The sequence below is a fragment of the Phaethon aethereus genome (genome assembly GCF_964289735.1).
Source record: "Phaethon aethereus genome assembly, chromosome: 17".
Lineage (NCBI taxonomy): Eukaryota > Metazoa > Chordata > Aves > Phaethontiformes > Phaethontidae > Phaethon > Phaethon aethereus.
The window spans coordinates 12,601,487-12,623,733 of NC_138593.1; the positions used below are offsets into that span (position 1 = coordinate 12,601,487).

The 22,247-nt window shown below is 57.3% G+C and overlaps 2 protein-coding genes across 2 annotated transcripts in view; both read right to left on the reverse strand.

Annotated features, from left to right (window-relative positions):
* Positions 1 to 1,010: 1,010 nt before the first annotated feature.
* On the reverse strand, positions 1,011 to 4,614 carry HSPB8 (heat shock protein family B (small) member 8; the record flags this gene model as incomplete). Its single annotated transcript, XM_082007551.1, has 3 exons — positions 1,011 to 2,157; positions 3,353 to 3,416; positions 4,236 to 4,614. The coding sequence occupies 3 exons, from the start codon at positions 4,612 to 4,614 to the stop codon at positions 1,998 to 2,000; spliced, it is 603 nt and encodes a 200-aa protein (XP_081863677.1). The 3' UTR covers positions 1,011 to 1,997.
* An 8,991-nt stretch (positions 4,615 to 13,605) lies between these two features.
* Positions 13,606 to 22,247, reverse strand: part of SRRM4 (serine/arginine repetitive matrix 4) — a gene marked incomplete at both ends in the record, with an annotated part of 42,722 nt that continues 34,080 nt past the window's right edge. The window contains 5 exons of the mRNA XM_082007785.1: positions 13,606 to 13,864; positions 14,465 to 14,611; positions 16,253 to 16,363; positions 16,630 to 16,851; positions 18,402 to 18,739. Coding sequence (XP_081863911.1) covers positions 13,606 to 13,864; positions 14,465 to 14,611; positions 16,253 to 16,363; positions 16,630 to 16,851; positions 18,402 to 18,739 — 1,077 coding nt within the window. The remainder of the gene's footprint in view (positions 13,865 to 14,464; positions 14,612 to 16,252; positions 16,364 to 16,629; positions 16,852 to 18,401; positions 18,740 to 22,247) is intronic.

Below are 22,247 nucleotides of genomic sequence, written 5' to 3' on the forward strand. Positions count from 1 at the left end.
CATTATGAAAGCATCCACTAGAAAGAAGAACCAAATAAACCAGAAAGTGATTAAAGAAAAAGAAAACCTTCCCCCAACCTGCGGGATCAGCAGGAGAGAAAGCTGGGAGCCATCACCCGACTGCTGCAGCCCAAAGTCAAGGTTGGGGCTCCCCTTGCCCCAGCGCTGGTGCAGCTGCAGCCTGGGGACCTCCCCGTGTGGCTGGGGAGCCCGTGTGGCTGGGGATGCTTTTTCAAAAGACTGAAAAAAAAATAATTCTTTGGGGCTGGGGATGTTTTTTCAAAAGTCTGAAAAAAAAAAAATTCTCTGAGGGGGTGAGGAAGAGGAGGGACAGTTTGTGCTGGAGAGGTGTCACCCATGGGGCACGATGGCTCCAAGCGGCATGAGGACATGGGGCTGGAGCTGTGACTCATGACTTTTTTGCTTTCCATGCCGGTGTCGGTATTACATTTCGGGGATTATATTTTATTCATAAAAATCGCTGTGCTCGCAGCCGTGCCTGGCAGAGCTACCGTGGCTGAGCCCCGGGCTGGCTCCTGCTGACGGCTGTGGGGGTGTTGTGCATCGCCGGGGGGGTCCAGGCTCCGTAACCACTGTCGGAAATCAAATATAATATATACAACTGGGGCGAGAACCCCCAGGTTCCCCTCCGTGACCTGGAGCGCGGGTACCACCGCGGCCGCTGAGTGCCAGGGCCGGGGTGTACAGCGTGTGACGGGCTGTTGTTGGCGACTGCAGCCCGAATGAGCCGGAGCGGAGCATGTGAGGTTGTATTTTTAACTCCGAGGTCCTGGTGCCATGGAAAACCGGGTGCCTTTTCCAGGTGCCGCACAGATTGATGGAAAAACTCCCACCGCCCGTCGGCACCTCTGCTTTGCCAGCCCTGGGCACTGCAGCACGTCGACAAACCTTACCCGGTGCTTCGCCCCAGGGAGTGGCTTTCAGGAACCATTTGCCGGAATTAGCTGGGAAGCGCTTCCCCACGGAGCTGCCGGTGGGGAGCTGGCAGGGTAAGGTGGAAACGGGGGTGGTGCAAACCCGACTTTCCCAGCTCAGAGGCTGATTCAGCATCCCCAAGCAGGAAAAACATTTGCAACCCCTCAAGAGGGCAAGGGAAGGACAAGCCCGTGCTCCTCGCCGGGCTCGGTGCCTCCCCGGCGCCGCGTTAGCCAGGACTTGGCACGCACAGGCTGCAGAAAAAGGCTCGAGCGAATGCTTCAGCCGCCCGTGGGTGCAAACGTCCCCGCGCATCTCTCGTCTCCTTCCCCCCGTGGGGAGGACCCCGCACCCGGCGAGGAGGTGGCCCGCGGTGGCATCCCCTCTCCTCCCCGCCCGCAGCCCTGCGCCCGCCCCGCCGGGCTCAGCCGAGACGAGCGGAGGCTAAGAACATCGACTGGGTTTTATTCCTCAGGTCTGACAAGTAAAAGCACAAATTCTCTTTGGAAAAAAAGAAAAAAAAAAAAACAAACCCAAAACAAAACTCCCAAACCCAATGTTCAAAACACGCGGACGGTTTGCGTTTCTCAGGACGGAGGCCGTGCCGTCAAGCTCCGCTGCCGGACGCGCGTCCTTTGCAGAGATGTAGCTTAAAAAAAAAAACAAACAACCACCCTACGGAGGAGGAAAAGACACAGGGCTACAGGATTCCATGTCAATCTTGGAGAAAAAGGGGACCTGTCTGGCTACTGTTATAAATACCCTACCCGAGCGATTCAGAGCACAAACCCAACCGTAACGACGACATCCGTTCTGCCCGGCCCCATGGGCACAAAATCGCTACCGGCGCCTCAGACCGCTACAAGCCCTCGGGGACGGTGGCCTGGCACCCGGCGCGCGCCCCGGCTCCCAGCCGGCCCCCCCGCGGGGTGGCGGGTGCTGCCGTCCCCGCGAGCGGCACCCGCCGCCCTTGCCGGAGGCTGGCCGGACGCCACGCCGCGGGGGCCCGGGGGGAGAGGGGAGGTGGGATGCCGGGGCGTGGGAGGGACACGGGTGGGCGGTCAGGCGCAGGTGGCCTCCGGGCTCTCGACGGGGATCTCGCCGCCGCAGCCGCCCTCGCCGTACTGCTGGTAGGGGGGGATCTGGGGCGCCTCGATGATCAGCAGCCCCTCCGGTGACAAGGAGGCGAAGACCGTGATGGGGTCCACCTCGTAGGGCAGCCTGCAGGAGGGAAGGGAAGGAAAGGTGAGGTGGGCCGGGAGCCGGCGGCCGGCGCACCACTCCTGATGGACATCGACCCTCGGGAAGCCCACGCAGGACCCCCCACGCGTGGGGAACCGCCGACGCCGCGCTGGCGCGGGGCTCGGCGAAGCCTCCGTTATTACTGAAGCGCCTGGGAATGCGCCGGGGATATTTAAAGCGGCCTCCTGGCCGGCCTGGCCCCTGCGGGCGCTCTGTTTAATCTCCCCGGCAGATGTGTTTGACGGGGTGTCGCCGGCCGCTTGTGCCGCCCGGGCTTCTGCGAGGCAGGAGTAAATCATCGCCGTGCCGCAGCCCGCGTCAGCCGCGGGCCTTGCCCGTAAAAGGAGCCGCTGCGGCCGCCAAGCGCCGAGCGGGAGCGAGCTTTCCCGCGGGAGCTTGGGATGCACGGGGCTCCTTTGGGGCGGAAAAGCAAAGCTGAGCCGCCGCCAGCCGAGGAAACCCTTCCCCTGCCCCGGGCTTTGCTGCTTCCCCCCGTTAACCGCGCGAGCCCCGCGGCCGGGGGCCTGCCCCCCACGCGGTGGGGGCTCGCCGGCCTCCAGGCTCGCCTTTCCTCCCTGCCCTTCGCCGTCGCTGCTGCCCCAGGGAGCCATCGCGGTGAGTCAACGCGACAGCCATCTAGCTGACGTCATTCAGATGGAGAGAGATAAATACATGTATGTACGCTCACACACGGGGATGTGTTTTGGGGCTGGCGATGGTGTCAGCCCATCATGCCCTGATGAACCCCGGGGGATGTGCTGGCACCGTCAGCGCGGCTCCTTACGCCCCTCCTTGCTCCTGCACCCCGGCCGGCTCCAAACCCAGCCCCGGGCCCGGAGGAGACTGACAGAGCTCCCGGAAAAAAGGCCTCCTCCTCTTTCACCTCCCTCAGGAAATCACCCTGTGGCCCGAACCAGCCAGGCACGTGCTGCAAAAGGGCAGATTTTGGGGTGAAAACAGGCACGGGAGCCCCTGCACGCGTGAGCTGGGGCACAGGGGCTCGGCCCTTCGCCGCCGGTGGCATCCCCACGCTGCCTGCGACCCGCCTGCGCCGCAGGGACGGGGTCCCACCGAAGCCTAGCGACGTTCAGGTGCTGGCGAGGGGATGTGGCAGCCCTCCCCGCGCCCCAGCCCCTTCGGCGGGGGGGACGCCCCGGGGCTGGCTGGTACCTACTGGATTTTCTTGGTGAAGTTCTTGGAGACGATCCCTCCTTCCACCTGCTGCTCCTCATGTTTGCCTGCAGGGAAGGGCAACACCCCACGTCACCACCTCACCGGGAGATTATTTTTTTCCCCAACAGACAACAACAAAACCCAACAGGAAAGTTTTTAGAGGAGTTGTTTCCTTTCCCAGTGCAAACCCTTCCCTCTGGGGTGGGCTCAGGGAGCCTCTCCTACGTGGGCGAGGAGATGCCGGACACGGCACGCCCGTATTTCCAGTGAGAGCCTGGGGTCTCGCAGGCTGCCAAGAGCTTAAGAAGAAGCCGCCGGATGTCATAAAACCTTCGGAGGCGGCAGCGTCCCCCCTTGTCCTGCTCCCCAGGCTGGGCTCCCCTCCACCACGCTGTCAGGCTGGGGGTCCCTCATGCCTGCGGCGTGCCTGAAGTTAAAACCACGCTGGCGGCTGCCCCGACCCCCCCGACCCGTGGTTCTTCCCCCGCGACGCCCTGAGCCCCCAGCAAACGCCCAAGGCTGTGCTGCGCGGCAGCCCCCAGCCCCGCCCGGGACCCCGGCCCGGGGGCAACGCGAGATGTCGGTGCTCGGGGCCGGGTGCCTGTGAGCACCCCGCGTGTGGCGTACCCCGCCCCCTCTGCCCACCGTTAGCTGAATTTTTAGGGACGTGCTTCCAGCCGGCTCGTCCCCGGGCTGGGGCCTCTCGCGGCTGGGCCGGGCTGGGGACGGCGGGGCGGCTGCCCCCCGCGTCCCAGCGCCGGCGGTGCCTCTCGGCCCCTTTAAAGGGAATCTCCCCCCGCGCCGGCCGCGCCCCGGCTGTAATTAACCGCGCCGAGCCGGGGCCCCTCTCGGCTGCTCCCCCCCCCCAGCGCCTTCGCTCCCACCTGACACCTCGACGTAGCCATCCTTGGTTTTGACCGTCAGCTCCTCGGGTTTGAAGCTGTGCACGTTGACGCACACCTTCCAGGGCTCGCGGGGAAAGGGCACGGGGCTGCGGCTCTCGGGGTACCCCCCGAAGCGGGTGCTGTAGCCGGGGGCCATGGCGGAGGCGCGGGCCATGCCGGTGCGCAGGGGACCCGGCCAGGTGGTGGTGAGCCGGGGCCGAGCCCAGTCGGGCCAGTCCGCCGTGAGGTCCCCGGGAAAGGGCGACATGCCGAAATCATCGTCCAGCAGGCGCGAGGTCAAGCCGGGCTCCCGGAAAGGGTCGCGGACGCTGCGCCTGCCGGGGTAATGGCAGGAGAAGGGCATCTGGCTGTCGGCCATGGCTTCCTTCGGAGGGGTCCGAGCGTGTCCCCGGCGCTCTCCCACGGAGCCTCAGCCTCTGCGCGGCCGCTCCTGGCTGTGAACTTCCCTGGGGAGCCCGTCCCGGAGGAGACGCATCCACCCCGGGCGGGATGCAGGCGCGCGGCTGCAGGTGGTCGCCGCAGGGACGGTCCCTTCCTTCCCCGGCACCCGGTGAAGGACGACGGAGAAAATCAATTCAGGGCGGAATCCCTGGGAGCTGGAGGAGCGCAGGAAGGACGGAGGGAGCTCTCTGGCTGCGAGAAAACGCTTCCTGTCTGGCTGTGATCCCAGGGACCGGGGAGAGGAAAATTAAACTTCTCAGCAGGAGAGGGAAAAAAACAAAACCAGAAACCCAAATAGCCCAAGATTAAAAAGCTTATCTCTCCTCTCTTGCTCTCCAGCACTTTACGTGCGACTTTTCCTGTCGCTCCCAGGCGAGAGCTGCAATAAATGCCTGAGCTTGAAGCCGAGAAACTTCTCTAACCTTCCAGCCGCCGGGCGAGTGCTATTTATATGGATTTGGGAGGAGGGGGTGTGTGTTTTGCAATTCCTGCCCTGTCAGCCGAGTATTTTGGAGAGGATGAAACAGCCGTGGAGAATCTGGGCTGCGGCAGCTGACCTCTCCCGCCGGCCCGAGGTTCCCGGCTGCCGTGGGGCCACGGCTCTTTGGCAGCTGCCCCGGCCCCTGCCGCCCCCTCCCAGCGCCCTGCGCCCAGCCCACCCGCCCAAAATAGCCCCCGAGCTCAGGGACGGCTGCTTTCACCCCGGTGTCACCCCTTAAAAATACCCCCCTGGGCGGGGCTGGGCCAAGCTGCTCCCCTCACTGTAAAGCCACGTGTCCCTGTGCCACCGAGCAGCCCACTGTACCGGGAAATGGGTCACTGGTGGCAGCCCCAGCGCGGCGCTGTGAGGGCGGTGGGGCCCCACGGGTGGGTGTTTGGGGGATGCTGGGGCAGGGGACAGACCCCTTTTGTGGCCAGGAGCGCGCAGCGTCTCGGCCGCCCAAGGCCGCCCACGGAGCCCAGGCGCGAGCGGCACTGCGGGACGCAGGAGGACAGCCGGGCTCCGACGGGCGGCCGCCTTCACCGGCCGCGCTCAGGGAAACGGCCCCTAACTGCGGCAAGGAGAGGGACCCCGGGCGGCCGGCGGGCAGGGTCCTCGCGGCGCCGCTCAGCACCTGCCTCCTCTTCGCCTTCCTCCTCCTCGCCCCGCCGCGTGCATGCGCGAGCAGGGCGAGGCGGTAATCACAGCCGCGCGGCGGCGGGGCTAATTACAGGGCAGCGGCCGAGAGCGGGCAGTGCGCCGTGGGAAGAGGCGCGGCGGTGGTGGCGGGCGAGCTCCCGGCAAGCATCTACCCCGGCGACGCGGCCCCGACCGCGCGAGCAGGGGGTACCTGGTGGCAACGAGGGGCTCCCCACGGAGGTGGTGCAGGCATGGCTCAGGTGGGCAACGGGATGCGTTGGAGGATGGAATGTCATCAGTGAGGGTTGTGCTGGATACGGGACCACTTCCTCATGCCGCATCCTCCCTCCTGGCGCTGCCTCATGCTCCTTCTCTCCAGCATCTGCAATTTTTCTAATGGACTTGATGGAACTAATTACAGCAGGAAGACTTTAATGCAGCGCCGGCCGCGCAGCAATTCAGCCGCTGGTCACTCCAACGACATTAATCACGCTGCACCGACGCGGCATCGCTGGGGGAGGGAGCTGCCTCGCCGTGGCGCGGGGCAGGGCTGCTCCCCTGGGCTCAGCCCCTTCGTGCCCCCCATGCGTGGGGGCAGCTGGGCATCGCGGGGGTCTCCCTGGGGACGGAGAGCAATGCCTGGAGATGCCTGGGGAGGTCCCAGGTGCCGGCTGAGCACCCCTGGGTGCAGGGAGGCAGCTGCCAGCGGAGGGGCAGCGCATCCCCTTCCATCCCCTTGTCCTGCCCGGCTGGTGACAGCAGGGTGTCCTGGGGGACATCGAGCCTGAGCTCAGCTGGACACCCCTCACCTTGGCTGGGGAGTGGGATCACCCCAGCACCCAGCTCTGCGCCCGCTCAGGCAAACACCGGCCCACGGGGACAGGGGCATGAGCCCCGAGGAAGTTTTGGGCAGCCCCACGACCCCACTGTGTTTCCAGGAGCCTCCCAGCATCTCCAGTCCCACGTTTCCCCATGCAGCTCCGGGCCATCCTCCCTCCCCAGCCAGGAATCCTCCCTGTCGCCTTGTTTATCCCGATTAGTCACACATCCCCTCCCGCCGGCTCTTGCCCTCTCTGGGCCATCCCAATTTAGCTCCTGTTGTCACTCCAAACCTCCCGGCTGCCTCCCGCCGCTAAGCCGGCCCCACAACATCAGCTCTGGGGAGCGCGAAGTGGCGTCACAGCCTCCCTTCTCTTCCGAGTGACCTGGGGACGCTGCCCCGTGTCCCCGGGATCCATCCGTGCTGCGGCCAGAGCCTTCCTGGGTGCCCATCTGAGCCCTAGTGGGAACAGCACGGGGACCTGGTCCAGTGCTCCTGCTCCCTCCCCTGTGGGGCTTCCAGCCGGTCCAGGGGAGCACCCCAGGGTGAGAGGCATCATCTGGGGTGCTGGAGAGTCCCCACCGCCCCGTTGCTCACGGGAGAACGCCCCGGCTCCTGCCGAGACGGCCGAGGAGGTGGCCGCAGCGGGACCCTGTGGCGCGGGAGCACCGCACAGGGCTTGGAGCGAGGGCTGTGCTGGCAGCGAAGGGCACGGCCCAAAGAGCAGCGGTGAGCCCCAACGGCGACCTCCATGGCGAGACGGCTGCGTTTCTGGCTTGGGCTACCGGGGCCTGAACGGGGCGAGGGGATCCAAAATGCCTGGCAACGGGCAGCAAAAGCCTGGCCCAGCCAGGAAGGGAGAGCTGCCAGCAATCCTAGCCCACAAATTTTTTTGCTTCAGCCAGTGCCCCCGAGGAGCCGTTCCTTGGCAGCTGGGAGCGGAGGCACATGCCCCTCCCTGTGGAGCAGCTGAAACGACCCAAAATATCCCACCGCACGCAGGCGGATCCAAAAGGAATATGACAAAGAGGGCTGTGATGAGAAGGAAATACTGTCCGAGCCTTTATTGGAATCCTTTTTCTAACCAGGCTAACAACTTAAATACCCCGGGAAGACTAAAGAATACAGTATGCATTTCAATGGAGAGTAAAGGGAGCTTTACAATGAACTCAAACGAACGGATGAGCCGATATAACTTGGTAAGGAACCGACTAACAGGCAAGAAAACAGAGACACCGTTTCCCTCACGGCTTTTCTCCCGTCTCGGTTTTTGTTCTACATTTTCTTATTCCCTGGGTTTCGAAGGTGGAGAGCTGCCCCTGGGCCGGTGAGGTTCAGGATGTTGTTCTCTAGGCAATAGTCCAAAAGTCAGGAGGTTTGACCATGAAGCTGTTGCTACGAGATGCACCAGTGCTCCGGAGACCCTGCCAGGCGCGTGCAAACTTCCAGGTAGCAGCAAAAGTCATGAGAATTATTTATCCTCTGGTAAAGAGGTAATAAAATCCCACTGGACACTAAAGCGCAAAGTCTTCACTTAGGCACCTGAATCCGTCGCTTTCTCAAATATCCTGACAGCCCCATGGCCCAGCGCCCTGTGGCTCCCAGCCAGCTCCACGGGAACAGCCCAGCACTGGGCACTCGCCTGCCGGCGCCACGGCTGCCCCCGCCAGCTCTCCCCACAAACACCTCCCACCCGGGTGGGGAGGACAAGGGCTGCGGCATCGGTAGAGCGAGACGGGGGCAGGCCGTCATTTTTAGCACATCCCACACTTTTTTCAAAGCCAGGGGAGATGCCTGCAGCAAGCTACGGCTCGTGTCAGAGACACAGGAGAGACCTCCCCAGTCCTGTCCTGGCCACCTTTCCCGAGCTCACGTCCAGGCAGAGCTACCGGTTCGGGCACACAGCTCGGGGAAGGGGGCAAAGTAGACCATGGCATGAGGACGGGGGTCTCAGGATGGGGAAGGGGGGACATCCTTGCCTTCTGGTAGAGACCACGGCAGGTCACTTCAACCCTATCCCCTTCCTCACACCGATGAAAGGGCGCCAAGTCCCCCGTTCCCCCAATAACCACCGAGAGCCAAGAGGGGGTCAGTGGTGGGAGACCAGAGATCTCCGGGGATCTTTGGTGACCCAAGCAGCCCTTCGTGGCACGGAGGAGGAAGAGCAGGATTATTCCTCCACCACAGCTGCCTGGTTGCCTCCGAACGCCCAGCACCTTTCCAGGGGGTTGTGATTTGTCAGCGGAAGCTGGCCCAAGAAGATGGAGAATTTTCCCTTGCCTTGTTCATCTCCATCTAAACGAGATTTCTCCCTAAATCGCTGGTGGTTGAGCTCCAAATGAGCCTAATTTGTCTGCCAGGTGCCTCCGTGCCGGCAGGTGACAACCTCAGTAATTCACCTCTCTGATAACCTCTCTCCAATGTATATGGCAACACCTCAAAGGCTCCTACCTTCCTGGACCCACTGGCAAGACCCAAATAGTTTTTTTAAAGTAATGCTCAATAAATAGAATAAATAAATATTAAATAGAGGCTAAGTCCTCTCAGCCTGTTCAATATATGTACAGTGCATAGCAAAATAACAGTGATTGGCTGTTGCAGACATGTTTGGTACAACTTCAGTCCCCCAAAACAACAAACACGTTGAGAAAAGTTGCAGTCAACATAAAGCAAAGCTCAACCGAATGCTGTAACCTGTGAAAAAAGAACACAACAGTGCTTTGAACCATCCCTTATTTTTGCGTTCCAGCAAACCTGCAGAGATTGTGCTGGGTTATCTGGAGCCTGGCCCCAAAGCTGGGGAAAGGAGGGACGAGCCCCGCTCGGCGTGACAGACCCAGAGCCAAGGCTCGCCCAGGGAGTGGCGAGAGCCGGCAGCACGACTCCGGGGTCAGGGGGACATTTGGGAGCGGGTGCTGCGACGTGCGCTCAGCCAGGGAAAGGCAACCGGGGTGCTTGAGGGATGGAAACGAAATCGTGGGTGGGAAAGAGTCTCTGTGTTTCAGGAAAGCAAACTCCTCTGAGACAGGGCCTCCAAAAAATGGCTGAGAGATTTTCCTGAAGCCTTGCTGCTCTAGGTGAGGCTGCGGCTGGCCCTGGCTGGCCCTGGTGCCGCCAGCCGCAGGCAAGCAGCGAGTCACCAACACCAAAATGACCGAGTTGCCTTTCCACCAGGTGAACGCTGCTCTTTGCAGAGAGCGCCAGCAGCAATCTGAGATGGCGGACGCAGAACAAAAATCCCTAAAAGCGATGAATGAGTGAAACAACATGAAAAAAACCCCAAAAAACCCAATGCTGGCAAAAGGCACAGAGACAGAAAAGCTCACAGGCTTCTCACAAACCGACAGAAAACCCAGTTGTCCACTGACAGGGAAGGTGATGTTCCAGGTTGTACTAAAAAACCTTAAATAAGTTAAAAAATAAATACCACCACTGAGGGAAACTCATATGTATATGCACATGTGCACATATACATATACACGCACATATAGGTACACATGTACACCCACACACAGAGATTTGGTTAGGTCCTGTCACCAGAGGCTGGATTTTGCAAGCATCTTCAGCACGGATCACTCTCTCACGGTCTCACTTCTCTAGTTTTTCCATGGGTGGGTCACCGCGCGGTGATAAACACGGCGAGGGAGCCCTAGCGACGGCATCCTCCCGGGGAAACCAGCGGTGCCTGTGCAGAGCAGCTCGGTTTCGGGTTGTGCGCTGGCTGCGGAGCCAAGGGAAACAGCGGTGGCGGCCAGCTGGCACCGGGCCGGCGCGAGCACAGAGCGGGGCGAGACTTCCCCTCGCAGCACTGCAAACTCCCCTTCGCTCGGCCAGCGGTGAGCGGGCCCTTGCCGTCACCTCCGTGAGGTCCTGGACCTGTTTCTCTGGTCACATCCATTACGTTCCTGCACAAATCTAATGAGAAACCCTAATTTTAACACGAACACAGACAAGCAGCTCTGCCCTGCATCCCTCCGGCCGTTGCACGCTTTCCACCCTACTCCAGAGAGCGCAGACCAAGGGACATGTTGGCAACAGGACTGACCCCACGAGCAGGGCCAGCGCTGTAAACCTTTACACAACAGCAGTGGCATGGATACATTCAAACAAACAGACAGATCCAAAAATAACTTATTGTTAAAAAAACAAACCAAACCTAGAATAAATAAATACTGGTAACAGTGACCACCTGCATCCATTCTGACATACAATTAAAAATAGAATAATAACAGCAATAAATAAATAAATAAATAAATAAATAAAATAAGAGGTTTACTCCAACTTAAGTCTACTTGGGAAACCCCAGGAGCGTTTAGCTGCCACGGACTGTAGAAGCAGAGGCAGTCCTCGAAGCGTGGACCAGTCGGACGGGTACGAGAGCTACCGTCAGCCCCACACAACCCTCGGAGTCATCTCCTGTCCCACGGTCGGCGGGTGCTGCTGCCCCTGATGTGGTGCTTTGATCATTCGCCCCCAGCCACGAGGAACTCAAGTCAGTGCTGTGTTTGATATTTACACCAGTTGCACAAAGCCCCTCTTCTTTTCTTTCCTAGTGTTTGACCTCCTGGCTCACTGCTTCCTTGCTACCGATGCACGTGTGCGTGTTAGGGGTGTTAAGGGGCATGAGGCTACTCTTGAACCACTGATAGATTTGGGGTTTGGGTCTCCCATCGCTGCCTTCGGGACTTCCTGGGGAACAGAAGGATGGGGTGTCCAGCGTCAAACTAGCAGAGACTCTTTGGGGAAGACGTGTGAGGTTTTCAGCCCTTTACGAGAAGGGAGTTCATTGCAGAAAATGGCCAAGGGGCCACTGTCAGGGCCAGGGCAGGAGGGAAGGCAGTGGCACCCCGCTTCTCGCTCTGCTGCAGGAACACCCCATCTTTGATCCCTTGCTCACAGCCCTAAAGCGTTTGCTCAGCCCTAGCAGGAGTGCTCTTCTCTACGTCCTAGAAAGCAGCCTCCCAGGAGATGGACATATCCGAACCCACTGGTGCCCAGCTCTCTGCCCAGCTACCCTCATCCTCAAATTATCTGCAGAGCGTGAGGTGGGGAATGAGGACTGGGAAAAGGGGGGGCTTTGTGGGTTGAAGGCACAGGACAAGGGGGACCAGAAGTAGGAAGCACACTGGGAAGCAGGGACCCCTGGCACAAAACTTCCCTTTTTACCTTCCAGGTGGAAATACATCCCATGCTGCTGTACTTTCCAACAAGTAACAGGTTTATATGCTTGCTAAGGCGATCACCCAGCTCCACCACAACACCACACGCACTTGGCCTTCCGCCACTCTCGGCTTTGCCCCTTTACCTGTGGCCACCAGGACCGGGGCGGGGGGGTGCTGTAGGTAACCCTTTAGCTGGGGGGGTGTTGCATTTCTTTCTACCCTCTCTCCTCCTCCAGCAGATGCTGGCTCCACCTTAGACCATTCCTGTGACACTTAAATGACACACCTCCTTGACTCATTAAGCCCAAACTCGTTAATAATCATGCAGGATGGAAGGGGAGGGGATGGAAAAAGGGAGGGAGGGAAGTCTTAAGCCGAAATTAGCGTCTCTAAGCACCCAGGTGTTGTAAGAGAAAGAAACTCCTCAGCACCAGCTCAGCCAGTGCTGGGAGAAGCCTTTGTTACCCTGCAAAACACAGTAATTGCACAGGCAGCTGGGCTGGCAGGGAGACAAAACCCCGAGGCCCAGGGCCGCCCGGGCAGGCAGGGCCCTCCTGCCTCTGCCTGCGGCTCCTTGGAAAAACAGGCAATTAGTGGGGGGGCCCTTTCTGTCCCCCCACGCTGCTCCGTCCGTCCTCCCAGCAACAAACTGGGGCGCGAGTGCATCTGCCCCAGCTCGGTGCGGGCCCTGCGACGGGGCTGCTGTGGCTGCTAGTCCTGCCTTAGGGGAGCCCGAGGGTCCCAAGGAGATGCGATTTCCTGAAAAACTCCTGGCACTGCTTAAAATTGCTGCCTGTTATGAGGAGGGGGAATTGGGGTCCCCTGGCTCATGCAAAGCCCTTTTAACCCTGCGCGCTCTCACCACACCCCACAGCTGGGCTGTCTCCTTATCTCCTTACAGTCCCAACAGCACTGCGCTCCAAGAGCAAGGCTCCCTTTAGAAAAACCTAAACCCAAAGGGTACCTCTGAGAAGGGGACCTCATGGCCCCTATCTCCCGTGCTGTGACTTGGCCCTCGGAGCACAGCGTGACACCAGGACCCCTCTCCCTTGTACCCCACCGGCCCCACGTCTGCTTCAGACCTCAGCAGTTCGTTCACAAGCAAGTCACAGTGCTGAGAGGGGGATAAAACAACCCTATGAAAGATGACACGTACCTGGTAGGAAAGGGCAGTAGAAAGAGAGGGAATGGCCTTTTTTTCCCCAGGAATTACATCAGGAGGGATTTCTAGCCTTCTATTTATAGCAGGGACTGGCTGACTGGCAATAAATAAATATTCTCTCATGGAAGAGGCCTGCTGCAGAGTAGGCAGACACTGGAGAGACCCAAGGGACCTAATATTTGCCTTGGTGGGGACATCATCACCAAAGCTTCCCAGCAAATTCCTCTCTAACTGGGTCTCTCCCTCCCACAGAAATGAATTCGCTGGCTCCTGGTTTGGCAGAAGAGCAAGGAGCTGAATTCTTTCCTCTGGACCAGCTGGTAGTGCTTTGGAGAGTGGCAGCGATGTGGAGATGGGGATGTTGGGGGGAATGGAGCAGGTCTGTCATGACAGACCCTCTGTAAAGCACCAACCCTTCTTCCAGCCCTGGGGAGCTGGGATGGATCCACCAGCTCCAAGAGGCAGCAAAGGGGCTGCGCCAGGCGCACAGGGGCTCTTACTCCGAAGGGGGAAGAGGGACTTGGCCCTGCCACCACATCAGTATCGGGGATGATTGCTATTGATGGCCAAGTAGGTGGGAAGGAAGCGGAGAATGTCAGGAATTTGGAGGTGACCATCGGCACATGAGCCCTTGGCGGCACTCCCTAGCGACGCAGGCTGTCGGAGCTGCCTCCTGAGTCATAGCTCCTGCTCCTGCTGCGGCTGCTCCTGGGGCCTGAGCTCCGGCTGTGGCTCCTGCCCTCGGCGCTGCTGCTGCTCCAGCTTCGGCTCCGGCTCGTCCGGTAGCTGGAATAGCTCCGGCTTGGGGAGCGGCTAAAGCTGCTGTACCAGGAGGAATAGCTGCTGGCACTGCTGGAGGAAGAGGGACTGGGACGGTAGTAGGGGATGGGGCGTTTGCGGGCACTGTGGGAACAGAGAGACATGGGTTACCAGCAACACAAAATGGATTTACTGCCAAAATCTCCAAAAAGCACTGTTTACTCTGCACAACACTCCCCAAAAATATGACTGCGTTTGTTCAAAAGAAAAAAAAGAAGAGATCAGGTAGCTGACAGGCATTGAGGATTCAAACCACTCACCCCCACAGCCCTGGGGAATGTCCCAAGGAGGCTGGGCTCTGCTCGATGTTGTCCCAAAGTGCCCTCAGCACAAAGGTTAGAGTCAATATTTGACTCTCTCTATTGTGTGGAACACCCACCACAGGAGAGAATGAAACAAAAAGCCTGTGGGGGGATGGTCCTGGTACTTGACGGGTGAGTCCCTGCTCTGACTTCATCTGCTTTTTAATTCAACTGTTGTGAATGAGACTCCCCCATCCTCCCTCTGCCTCTAGCTGGAAATCCCCAAGCTCTAGGAGGGGCAGAAGGGACTGCTGATCGGGCTCAGGGAAACTGGTCTCCTGGAGAAACCTCCGCTGGCAAGGGCTAGACCCAAAGTCAGCCCACATCCGCCGGGGAGTGCCAGCTGAGCCTGTCTCCAAACGATGGGACTGTGTCCCTTTACCTCGTGATGCGCCGAGCTTCCAGGTGGCTGGGAGAGTCTCTCCTGCGTTTTCTTAGGGGTGAATACGACCGCCGCCGCCGCTGCCGGTCACGCTCCCTGTGCGACTCCTTCTCACTGGAGCCGTACTTGTGGTCTCGCTCACGGTCCCTGGGGAAGGCACAGATTTGAAACCATCACTGCTGTATTTCTGTGGGGTGGGTTTCGGATGTGGAAGCAATGACCCATGAAGATACAGATCAGCGGAGGACACTCAGCTCCAAAAGGGACCACTCTAAGCAAAGTGTTCCGGTGGCATCAGCCCTGCACACGCTCACTGAGCTGGACAGAGACACTCATCCAGCTAGACAGATGGACACCCACAAATTGTGTCTGGGAGTTTCAGCCGTGTCTCCTGGTGGCCCTGCACTGCCAAGCTAAGATGGCTTCCACATACCTGTGTCTGTACTCTGTATTTATCTCTACTAAAATTGCTCTTGCTGGCCGTGCTGCAGAAGCAGGCGAGAACAACCCTGTCAAGCAGGCGCCACGTGAGCGGAGGGCCCCCGGTATCCCTGCAGGGCTGTGCAGCTCTGCACGGCTCGCCAGGAGGAGTGCCGGTGTTGCTATGGTTTTCTCTTTTGTTAAATTCCCATACACGTCAACACAGGCCCTTCCATGGAGTGTTGCTGACTTCATACACCCTGCTCAATGCCATTTGCAAAGCGGCATGGTACAGGTCAAGGGCCTGATCCTTGCACCCAGGAAATATTCTCCTACACCAGTGCAGGGATTGTCACAGCCTGCAAGAATCAGACCCTGGGAATGTTAACATTTTAAGGATGCAGCAGCAGAGATGTTACCAAGACCTGCCCAAAGGCACCTCTAGGGCTGAGTTGTGAGATGTGTGTTTTCTATGGGGTGTGGAGGGAGTAGACTTGCCTGGACCGTGCTTCCCTCTGCAAGGCTGCGTGAGTGCCAGCACGAGGGTACCTGGCATCTGCCCACGCAGCAGGGGCACTTTCCAGGGCCTGACAGCTCTTTGGCGGAGCTGTGAGACTGAAAAGCAGGGTGTCTTTTCCTACTGCAATAAGATCCCCCTCTGACAAGGGCTGCAGCCCTGCTGCAGGGGCTGCTGGTTGGCGCGGGTTCCTCGGGCGATGAAAGATGTCTGCAGACTCAACCGGAGCCTAAGACTCTGCCCACCGTTCACACCAGCATGATAGAGAGGGGCACTCCTATGAGGCATCTCCCACGCACATGGGGCCCTGGCAAACACCACCGAGCAGCCATCTGTGCACTCTCGGCTGCATAGCGTATCCCCCGCAAGGGCTAAGAGCAGAGAAACAGCCACTTCACCTGCCACATGCTCCGAGTGTGAGATACCGTGATGCTTCAAAGCCAGGGATAAACCAGGTCTCCTTCCCAGCAACCTACCCCCAAAAGTTCTTTGTGTGAAATTCCCCTGAATCAATGCCTGGCAGCCCTTGGCTATAGGAAATCCACTTCTCCCACAGAAAGCGAAGGGCTCATCTCTGGGCTCTTGTCTCTGCAACCAGCACCAGTGGTGGGGCAATAAACGGTGATAAATTTCCACTGGACTGAGGGCCAACATAACATACTGCCATATGCCTTACTCTGTGTCCCCCTGCTCCCTCCCACCCCGGTGCTGAGGACTAAAGCAGCCGGCGAGGAAGAGGAGGGAGCTGTTTGGGGCTGGCAGGAGCCAGCAGGTGTGCTGGAGCCCAAACAAGCGATGGAGGCAGTGGGAAAGTGCAAGGCAGCAGATATCACATGAGGAGACAGCTGTACCTGCTAGGGCTGTAGCGGGAGTAACTGGGGCTCCGACGAGGCCTTGAACTCCTGCTCCCAGGACTTTTTTTGCAGGATTTGGAGGAATAGCTGGGGGAACGTGAAGAAGACCTGGGGATAGGCAAGAACCATAGGAGAGTCAAAGATGCTGGACGGTGAGGTTGTACCAGATTCCTCCATATCTGGGCTCATGTGAGGGAAGAGATGTCCCATATTTCTGGGTCTCGGCTCAGCTCTGTGTGGCCAGTTTACCCCACGCCATATGGATCCCTAGGCACCCCCCAAACACTTACACCTCCCCACGCAAGGAGCCTGCCAGCCTGCAAGAGTTAGACATTGCCCAGGGTCACAGAGACAACCATTTTAGCCAGTCTTACCTCTTTCCTGAAGAGCAGGACCTGCTTCGGGAGTACCTGGGAGAGGCCTTGTGGTGTGAGGAGCAGGAGCGGCTGGAGCGGCTGGAGCTGGGGGAGGACCTGCCCGTGCTGGTGTATGACTCGCTGCGGGAGCATGGCCTCAGCGGGGAGCTGTGGGTTGGGGATGGGAGGAAGTTTCGCCGCTTCTCCTCCGAACAGCTGAGGCACAAGGACAGGCACCCTCTGTGAACATACATTTGGACAGTCATTGAAGCTGTGGCTGAACTGGGACTGGTCCCTGGCTGAGGACAGCACCACGCCCCAGCCAGTAAGTACTCCCACCCTCCCATTCCCCAGCTGGGGATAAAAAAGGACCTCCCAGCTCCCCAGGCTGCTGTTGCAGGAGACCCTGTGTGCGTGGGTCAGAGCCCAAGAGCTCACCCCCCAGGCTGTGCCAGGGAAGGGCTGTGAAAGAGGTCTCAGGTGGCATGAGGGGCAGCTCTTCTGCCCCATGCCCAACATACCAGAGATGTCTGGCTGGCAGAGCCTGGGTCAGGCCAGCGAGAGGTGCAGGTCCTGGGGAGGGAGCAAAGGAAAGGGCCTGTGCTCCAGCCTGGCTGTGGAGCAGCATGAGTGGGCACTGAGTGGGCACATCCTGTTGCTTTTGGACAGCGCCCCGTGAATTCCTCCGCTTCCAGAAGTGCCCTGGGTATGAACTGGGGTTGGAGCCCAGCAGCTAGGCAGCCTCCCAACAACCAGGGCCAGCTGCAATCCCAGCTCCACCCATGTGAAGGCAGAGTTATCCCATGGGAGTTACAATGTACATACAGCCCTAAAATTTTACGCTCTAAAAGTCGAGGGCTTGTTCTTCCTAACTGGCTCCATCTCCTCTCTCGTTCAGTGCTCCCACCCCCAGACATTCTGGCTCTAACTTTCAGCCTTTCAGATCCGAGGGCCTGAGCTGGAAGAGCTCCCTAACACCACTGCCTGAGCATAGCCTTGGGTACCAGCCTCAGTGCCTTCATCCTCAAAGTCACCTGGCAAACCCCCAGGAATGGGAGGCGGTGATGGAGGCTGGCATCTGCTCCCCTCTCCTGACGATGACCTGTGGCACCGGATGGTGGTTTGACTGCTGCCTACAGCTCTGATGCCCTGTGGCCCCAGCACACAGAGCTGCTGCTATGTTATCCTGCAGCCAGCGAGGTGCTTGCCCCTCCCTGTGCTCCCCATCTGCAGGACATGCTATCTTGTCACCCAGGAGTAGTCCTGGATGAGCTGGGAAGGGGCAGGCTGGATTTGGCTCATTGAACAGGTGAAAGAACAGCCCATAATGGTTTTAGTGAAAACAAACCCGCTTCCCTTCCCCACAGTAAGCAGAGGGGGAGAATTCGCACAGCAGCCCCTGATGCACCTTTCAGATTTTGCCCAGAAGAGCCAGCAACTCTTTTCTTTGACATGGTCGTGTTCAGCTGAGCAGGGATGTGTTCAAGACACAGCTCGACCCAGGGCCAAACCCTGCATTAGCCACATTAATGCCAGAAAAGCAGGCACAGGCAATGCCCAGGGGCGTGATGGCTGGGTTCTCATCTTCCTCCTCAGGCTACAGTATTGGTCATTGCTGGGTTCTGGACTCCAGACTGGCAAGACCGTGGGTCTGATTTATACCTAACTGCCTCCAGACCACAAAAACCTCCCTGCCAGCTCATCACGGCAACTGGCGAGCGGGCAGGAGATACAGAGCAACAACGTACCAGGTATTTGGCTGCTAGCAGCAGCTACTGGTAATCACTGACCTTCGGTCTTGTTCCTGGGCATCTGGAGACAGATTTTCCAAAGCTGTTCCCTTGGTCTGGGAAAAGCAACTGGTGAAGGAATTTCCTGAATCAGAGCTGTTATCGCTGTTGGCCAGTTTGGGCTTCCCGGACGAGAAGGCATGGCCAAAGCCATCATGGACTAGACTTCTTTTCTCCTGGCTGTCCTTTGACCTGGATGAGCTCGTTTTTGTGGAGGGAGGGGAGGAAGTATCGTTTCCTGAGTCATATTCATGATACTCTCCATTCTGGCTGGCTAGGTTGCCAGGCGGGCTGTCTTTTTTGGTAAAGAGGTCAGCAGAAGACCCTGACTGAGAGATCTGAAAGCAAAAAAGCCATTTGGCATTGTTTGAATGTTTTTTTGGGGGGATTGTTTTTTGGTTTTACTTTGCTTTTTTTTTTTTTAGATAAAACCAGAAATTTTACCATCATGATGCACTGAAACAAAAAGGAAAGAAACAAAGAAAGAAAGAAAGAAAGAAAAAGAAGAAAGAGGAGAAGAAAACAAAAGCACATATCCCTGAAAGAAATCCACAGTAAGAAGAAACTTCTTTTCCCCCTGCTATGATAATGGGAAAATTTAGAGATCATGCAAAGAGTACCAGCATGCGATTCATGTTAAACAAAAGAGTTCAACAAAGTAAACGGGCAACCAAAGAATCAACATAACTGACTAAATAAAAAAGGTATAACAGAGGACAAAGCCCTTATTTAACCTTAAATAGGGGGAGGGGGGGAGGAAAAAAAGAAATGGGCATATACATATCAAAAACCTACATAATCCTTGGAAAGAAAACAAAAATGAAACAAAATCTTAAATGAATTATTTTTTTAAGCTTCAGATATACTAAAGAGGCTGAATGAATGTCATTAAAATAAGCAAAAGAAGAATCAAATCAAATTAAGGGCTTCTGTACAAAATAAAAACTGGCAAATAAACAAGGTTCTCACTTTGAAACTAAAAAAAAAAAGAAAAAAGAAAAAATGAAGGGGGAGGGGAAAAAAGAAAAATCTCTCTGGAAATAAAAGGTATACAGATACTTCTTTGTGTGCTTTTTTCCCCCTGAAGAAGATATAGCTAATGCGCTCGAGTGACCTCTAATAAATTCCCTGGTGTCTTGCGGATAGCATCCACTTACCCATCAAGAACTCCTCCTTTAGTAGGTAAGGTGTAAGAAAAAAGGAAGAGCGGGCAACATAAGTCCATCATTAGAGTCTCAAATTACATGAAAAAAACATAAACCCTCTCTTCAATCCACACTGCCAACTGTTTGCTCGCCTCCTCTATGCAAATGTCATGACTGCTTTTTGTCTGCTTGCTTGTCTCACTTATTATTCATTTTTGTTTCCTTCTGCTTTAAATTAGGCTGGCCAGCCCGTTCCTGGAGGCTGATCGCTTGTGCTGAAAAGTCGCAGCTTGCACCAAATCCCCTTGGGTTTCATGTAAGTGACAAAGGGAGCTTGAGCGAGGGAAGAAGCAAAAAAAAAAAAAAGTAGAAGAGGAAAAATATCCCCCCTGGACTGCACTGGAGATCTATGGGGAAGGGGACGACAGCCTTGCTCCTGCCAGCCTCTGCACGGGGGCTCAGCCATGCCCTGGCTGGCTTTCAGTGGGTTGCTGAACCCAGCGGAGTCAGCAAGGGCCCCAAACGCATATAGGCTGCCCTGGGCAAGGCTGTCGTTTGGGACCCTGAGCACCGCCAAGGGGATTTACATCATTTCAGTATTTTATAATTCAGTTTTAACTCCACTGGCATTTGCCTGACCTAGTCCAGGAATGTGCCGGCACTGGGAGCAAGGCTGTTAGTGCTCAAGTCTGCCATTGCAATAGGGTGAGAATTAGGGCCAAACGCAGACCCAGCACATCTGCACTCTTGTGTGGCCTCCTCTCTTTCACTAGATGCTCTCCTCTCCTCATTCCCACCCATTAGGTTTGGTCCCGGGTGCTCAGACTGTGGACACATAGGTTTGGTGCCCCCAGCTTGGGATAGTCCTCTAACGTGTTCCTGGCAAGCCATGCTCCCTCAAACGCCTGCATACGTCCTCACGCCACGCTCTGGGGCACACAGTGCCCTCCCTTTATGCCATATTCCCCACCCTGGGGACCTGGGCCATGCCCTTACAAGCCTGGGGTACTGTGAGCAGAGAAAACCACATTGCAATGTTGGTAGTATTTCAGGGAGCAGAGGAGACCTGGATCAGTTGTCACACAGGAGGGACAGGGCCAGTCCCTTCGGAGAGCTTAGCCCTGGACTGGCTGGCACAGGGTCAGGTCTCTCATCTACAGAGGGGCTTCAGACCCACCCTGTGTCACTGTTTACATGGAGCTCCTTCATCCCATCAGACAGTGCCTTCACATCCAGCCTCCTGCCAGTGGCATCTGATCTGTGACCCTGGGAGGGGTGTGTGTTGCTCTTGACATAGTTCAGGAGGTGCTAACTGGGACAGGGATGGCTGACACTGGTGTGTGTGCTGAACCAGCAATCTCTGAAACCAGAGTGGAGCTGCCAACACACTGAAAGGCTCTCAGCACATGGTCCATGGGATGATGACAGCCCACAACATTCCCGCGCTCTGAAAACACCTGGAGTTGGAGGATCTCCAAGTACTTCCTGTGTTGCCAGAGAGGGGCATTACTGCTTCTGGGATAAGGGACAGAGGGATAGGAACTAGCTCATCCCAGCAAATCCATACTGGAGCTGGGGACTCCCCCATCTCCACTCCATACTAACTTCTAATCCATGCTCAGTCCTAACTCGGAGGCATCACGAGCCCCAGCAGCAGACATGGGAAATGAGGTGATCCTTCTTCACGAGCCAACTTGCACCTTCAACACAGAAGCCCTGGACAGAGCAGAAACCTCTCCCGAATGTTCCCAACTAGGAATGAGTGGAGACACACATTGCAAGTCCTCATTTCAGCATCTGGTACTGCTCCTTGCTACTTCTCAGCTCTATCTCTTCTCTACCAGTCCTTGTTTACTCCAGTAGAAATTTGAATGTCAAAGCAGTGTAAGAGCACCAGGTATGCGGCTTTGTTTTTCACCAGTTCTTTCTGAAACCCTGATGCCACATCCAGAGCCCCGACAGAACTGGCTTCCTTGCTATGAACCACGGCGCTCTCCCCAGCCACATCCCACAAGATACCCGACTGCACTTTCAAATACAGCACCAGATATTTTTTAAGATGACGAATTAATGAACCCTAACCAAGAGACAACCAGCTTTTGACCACCTTTCACTTACAGGCATAAAACCACCACGTGAGGTACAACATGGCTACAGAGGTAGGAAAGGCCTGGAGTGGGCACGGGGCTGCTCGAGGGACACTGACCGCAGCATCGCACACACAAACACCTTGCTTCTGTTCCCTCCCTGTCTAAACTTAGGGGCCTTTACTTCTGCCAAGAAATTCAGCAGTTTCTTGGCGTTTCTAAAACAGCTTTTAGGACTGCCGCTGGAACTTGGGATGCATGCTTTTGCTTTGCCTTCGCTGAAGTCCACCTTCAAAGCAGCAACTGTTGTCAGCACATCACAAAATCTGTCAGATGATGAGGGGGGGGATCAACAAGCTCCTCTGTAGCTCAACATCTGCGGTAGGAGCGCTCTGGGAAGAGGCAACGTGTGGATATCAGTGAAATATGGAGCCCAGAGTCCTTGTGAGGGCTGGAGGCTCTGGCTGGGGCAAGGCAGGTGCCGAGCAGGACACAGCAGCTTGCCAGCCCCACCACCTTGGGGCACCAGGCTATAGCCAGTAGCTTCCTGTGGGCTCCAGGAGAGATTTCTGTCCTGTGGCAAGAGCCAGGACAAGTCTCAAGGTGCTTGACTT